The sequence below is a fragment of the Galeopterus variegatus genome, unplaced genomic scaffold, assembly GCF_000696425.1.
Source record: "Galeopterus variegatus unplaced genomic scaffold, G_variegatus-3.0.2 Scaffold5145, whole genome shotgun sequence".
Lineage (NCBI taxonomy): Eukaryota > Metazoa > Chordata > Mammalia > Dermoptera > Cynocephalidae > Galeopterus > Galeopterus variegatus.
In genome coordinates, this window is record NW_007731256.1 from 115,777 (window position 1) to 120,944 (window position 5,168).

General features: G+C 38.0%; 1 protein-coding gene across 1 annotated transcript in view; it reads right to left on the minus strand.

Annotated features, from left to right (window-relative positions):
* Positions 1-5,168, minus strand: part of LOC103604443 (heat shock factor 2-binding protein-like) — a gene marked incomplete at its 5' end in the record, with an annotated part of 98,587 nt that overhangs the window by 57,982 nt on the left and 35,437 nt on the right. The window contains one exon of the mRNA XM_008588998.1: positions 994-1,097. Within this exon, the coding sequence (XP_008587220.1) occupies positions 994-1,097 (104 nt within the window). The remainder of the gene's footprint in view (positions 1-993; positions 1,098-5,168) is intronic.

Below are 5,168 nucleotides of genomic sequence, written 5' to 3' on the forward strand. Positions count from 1 at the left end.
AAAACACACACATTATATATATATAGTCATGTCCCACATAATGTTTTGGTCAACAACAGACCACATTTATGACAGCAATCCCATAAGATTACAAAGGAGGTGAAAAATTCCTATTGCCTAGTGACACTGTAGCCATTGAGTTACAGTTGCCTACAGTATTTAGTACAGTAACATGCTATACAGGCTTGTAGCCTGGGAGCAATAGGCTATACCACATACCCTAGGTGTGTAGTAGGCTATACCACGTAGGTTTGTGTAATTACACTCTATGATGTTCATATAATGACTAAATCACCTAACATATCGCCATCATTAGGCAGTATGTGACTGTGCATGTACATACACAAATATATAACTTCAGAGCTGCACTATCCCTCTGATCTCTTTTCACCCAATTCTTTAACAACGGGACTTCTCCTTTATTTAATATTCAGAGTCATACCACATACAGTACTGTACTGTTCACAAAGAATGGGATAGGTTCGTGCTGGTTACCAGCTATTTTAGAAAATAATTTTTTCTGGGCCGGCCTGGTGGCGCACTCAGTAGAATGCGGCGCTTGGGAGTGCGGCGGCACTCCCGCCGAGGGTTCGGATCCCATATAGAGACCGGTCCGCTCACTGGTTGAGCGCAGTGCAGGCGTGACACCGAGGGTTGCGATCCCATTGCACCAAGGGCTGTGATCCCGTTACCAGTCACGAAAAAAGACAAAAAGGGAAAAAAAAAAAAAAAAGAAAAGAAAAGAAAATAATTTTTTCTTTGTGTGTCATAGAATCACCAGTAATTCACAACTAAACTGAAAGCAATACTTCAGAAACAGAACTAGAAACAACTTAGCATGCCAATGAATTTTGTATAATATGGATCATTTTTAAAAGAAATATCTTGAGATGATCAATCCTCATTTCTAATACTTTAAAACTTCCTTCAGCTACAGAGGAATAGCTATATAAACCATACAAGAGGCTATACAGATAACCATGCCCCCCTTACCACTCAAAAGCCACCACAGCAAAGGAATGAATCCTGGGCTCTCGCTGATGTATTTCAAGCCTTTCAAATTGATGCTCATGTTGTACAAGGACATCAGCATTAACCTGAAATATAAAAGAAAATGGTGTTGAAATGTTAGTCCATTCGCACTGTATTTCACCCTAAATATATCTCCTAGTTAAGAGGACCTTAACATATTTAGAAGTTTCTTTACATTTCAGATGTCCAATTCTACAATCTGGAAAATAAGCATAGTAAGTATAAGGATCATGAAGTAGTATTTGCCTAGGTGAGGCTACAGGAAAATATGAAACTTTAGCAATGATATCACATGACACCACCTTTTATAGGCTCATGTAATCAAGAGACATGAATGCAGAAAAGGTCTCACAGGAAACCTCACAAACCACATATATTGATTCATCTCCTTTATTATCAATCCTCCATTTATATACAGATAATCCTCAATTCATAAATGTACTGTACTCTCAAAGCTCAATTCAGCCATCTAAAAATCTTAATGGTATGTTTTCATCCAGTGAACATTATACGTGACATCTGGGTAGCCAGGCAAGGCCACATAAGACTGCTTAATACACAGCATGAATGATGAAGAGTACCACAACCACAAAGCCATCCCCTGAGTAAAATAGGATTTTATGACCTATTTCGGGAATTGAACTACAACTGCCAAAGCAGAGTCAATGAAAGTTGGAAACTATAGCACGCTGCAGAATAGAGACCCCAAACACTTCACACGGCAAAGCAATAACAAAGGCTAGGCAAATTTTTTTGCAAAACCTTTAAAATAATGAGTGAGTTTGTAAAAAATGAATGGAAAACACCTCTAATCAGGAATGAAGTGAGAGCACAAATTCTGGGAGGAAAGTGCAAAAGATGACAGATTCCAGAAGCTTAGAGCTTCAGTTATAGTGGCTTAATGCAGAGGAACAGAAGGAAATCCTCAGAAAGACACAGACATTCAGAACACAGGCACTGCAGAAAACCATGAATTCACACTTTTGGCAGGCTTGAAAAATCTACAAGCTAATAATTTTAATATAAAGTACAACTGGGATAGGAGCTGCCCCAACTTCCTGGACATTAAAGGAAAAACCCTTCAACCTGGTCTTCAGAGAATTCCCACAAATACAGTACTAACAAATATGAGCTCATAATAAAACACATGGAAAAAATATGACCATATAAGTAACAGACAACACAAAGAACCAATGATAGAGCCAGAACCAAAGAAAAATTCCAGATACTAGAAGTATCAATTGCAGAATAGAAAAAGGATATGTTTAATAGGTGGCAGGGTTTGGATAAGTTATCTCCCACCAAAGCTCATGTCAAAATCTGATCCCCAATTTGGCAATGTTGAGAACAGTTTGGGTCATGGGGGCAGATCCCTCATGAATAGGTTAATGCCTTCCCTGGGGGAGTGGGGTAGGTAGTGAGTTCAAGGCTCTATTAGTTCCTGGGAGAGCTGGTTGTTTAAAGGAGCCTGGCACCTCCCCTCCCTCTCTCTCTTGTTTCCTCTCGCCATGTGATCCTGTACCCACCAGCTTCCCTGCTGCTTTCTGCTATGAATAGAAGCAGCCTGAGGCCTGCACCAGATGCAGCTGTCCCAGAATTGTGAGTCAAATAAACCTTTTTTCTTTATAAATTACCCTGTTCCAGGCATTTTATTGTAAGCAACAGAAAGATACTAATACAATAGGTGAAAATAATTTTTAAAGAAATGTAAAACATGATCAATAACCTAGGGCTACTATTACAAATGATCAGGCAATTCAAAATTAATGGTAGAACTTACAAAAAATGAAAACTATAATCACCAAAAGGTAAAACTCAAGGGTAATTAGACACATGGGAAAGGAGAAATACTAAACAGAAAACAGAGCTAAAAAAAAAAAAAAACTATAGCTAATACAGCAAAGAAGGAAAAATGGATGAAAGAGAGGCTATAGCACATGGAAGCTAACCTGAGAAAGTTCAATGTTCTTCCAATTAGGGTTCCATAAATAAAGAACAGAAAGAATAGAGGAAAAAAGATATTTCAGAAAGATAATGGCTGAGACTCTTCCAGAAATGAGAAAATATAAGCCCTCAGATTTAGGAGGCATAAAGAATATCAAGAAAAATAAATAAATACAAGTCTATATACATCGCAATCAAATGAAGAACACCAAAGACAAAAAGATTTTATAAGCAGCCAGAGAGTAAAGACATATAACCTACAAGGAGCAATTACACTCAAAGCTGGGCTCTTAATAACAAAAATAGAAGCCAAAGGCCAGGAAATTATATCACCAGTGCAAAGAGAAAATAATAGTAAACTTAGAATTGTGAATCCACCAAAAAATATTTTCAGTAAAGTAAAAGTATCAAAGAAAACCTCAGAGATTTTACTGCAAATGAACCTGAACTAAAGAATTTGGACAGACATCAGAGAAAAGGAAAATAACCCTCAGAAGAATGTTCCAAGATATAAGGAGAAACAGTGAGTAAAGGGAGACGAGGGTACAGGTAAGTAAACACTGGTGGTAGAAGCAATGATAACAATGGCTAACATGTGATTCTTAATTTTTCAACAGGTCTAAGATATGGTACACAAATGCATCCAGGAAGGGGATATTAAAGCATTCTAAGGTCCTTCTACAAGTACTGCTCAGGAGTAGAAAAAGACATTAATGATTTTCAACTTCATACCATATATACCAAAGCATGCTTTGAAAGGAGCTAATCACTGAAAGATAGAAATAGAGATAAACTTTCAAGATAGAAACAGAGATAAACTTTCAAGACACTGAAAGAGAGAAATAGAGATAAACTTTCAAGACACTAGAAGAAAAAAATGAACTCAAAAAAGATCTCGGTGAATTCAAAAGAAGATAAAAAATTAGAAAAGAACTCAGAAAACCCATAATAAACAGAAACAACAAAACATGATAGAAGAAATAAGTCTAAGTATTTCACTAACTTCCTGTTAAAAGGCATAGATTACAGGGAGGGAGGTTTCGGTGATGGGCCACAATAATCAACCACATTGTATATTGACAAAATAAAATTAAATTAAGAAAAGAAAAAAGAAAAAAAAGGCATAGATTACAGATTGTTAGACTGGATGGAAAATAAAATCCAACCAGCACTGTTTAAAAGAGACACACCTGAAATAAAAGTTCACAGAAAGGTTGAAAGTAAAAGAATGAGAAAAGATTTATCAAGCAAATACTAATAAAAAAAGGAAAAGAAAGAGAAGGCTGAGGTAGCTATATTAATAGAAAAGAAAATACTTTAAGGAAAAAATACTTTTAAAGATAAAGAGTGTAAATATATAATGCAGAAAGTTTCAGTTCATCAAGGGAATACCATTCTAAGTTTGCATGCACCTAATTATATAGTCTCAAAATTATATAAAAACACAAATTGACAAAACTGCAAGAAAAAGCTGACTAGTCCCCAATAATGAGATATTTTAAGCCACCTCTTACAGTACTTGATACATAAGCTGATTCTCTGACCCATCATGCAACTAAGTTAAAAATCAGTTTTTAAAGTAAGTTTTAAAACCCTAAACAATGTTTGGAAAATTAAAAGTACATCTCTATATAAATAGGTCAAATAAGAAATTATGAGGAAAATTAGGCACTATTTAGACCTGAACAATAATAAACATAAAACATAAAACTTGTAAAGTGATGGGCCGGCCCGGTGGCGCACTGCTACAGTGCGCTGCTTGGGAAGCGCGGCAGGCGCTCCCGCCGAGGGTTCGGATCCCACATACAGACCGGCCGCTCACTGGCCGAGCGAGGCGTGGGAGCAACACCGAGGGTTGGGGTCCCTTTGCCGGTCCCGGTCCGGTACGGGCGCAACACTGAGGGTTGCGATCCATTGCCAGTCACGAAAAAAGACAAAAAGGAAAAAAAAAAAAAACTTGTAAAGTGATGGGCCGGCCCGGTGGCGCACTGCTACAGTGCGCTGCTTGGGAAGCGCGGCAGGCGCTCCCGCCGAGGGTTCGGATCCCACATACAGACCGGCCGCTCACTGGCTGAGCGAGGCGTGGGAGCAACACCGAGGGTTGCGATCCATTGCCAGTCACGAAAAAAGACAAAAAGGAAAAAAAAAAAAAACTTGTAAAGTGATGGGCCGGCCCGGTGGCGCACTGCTAC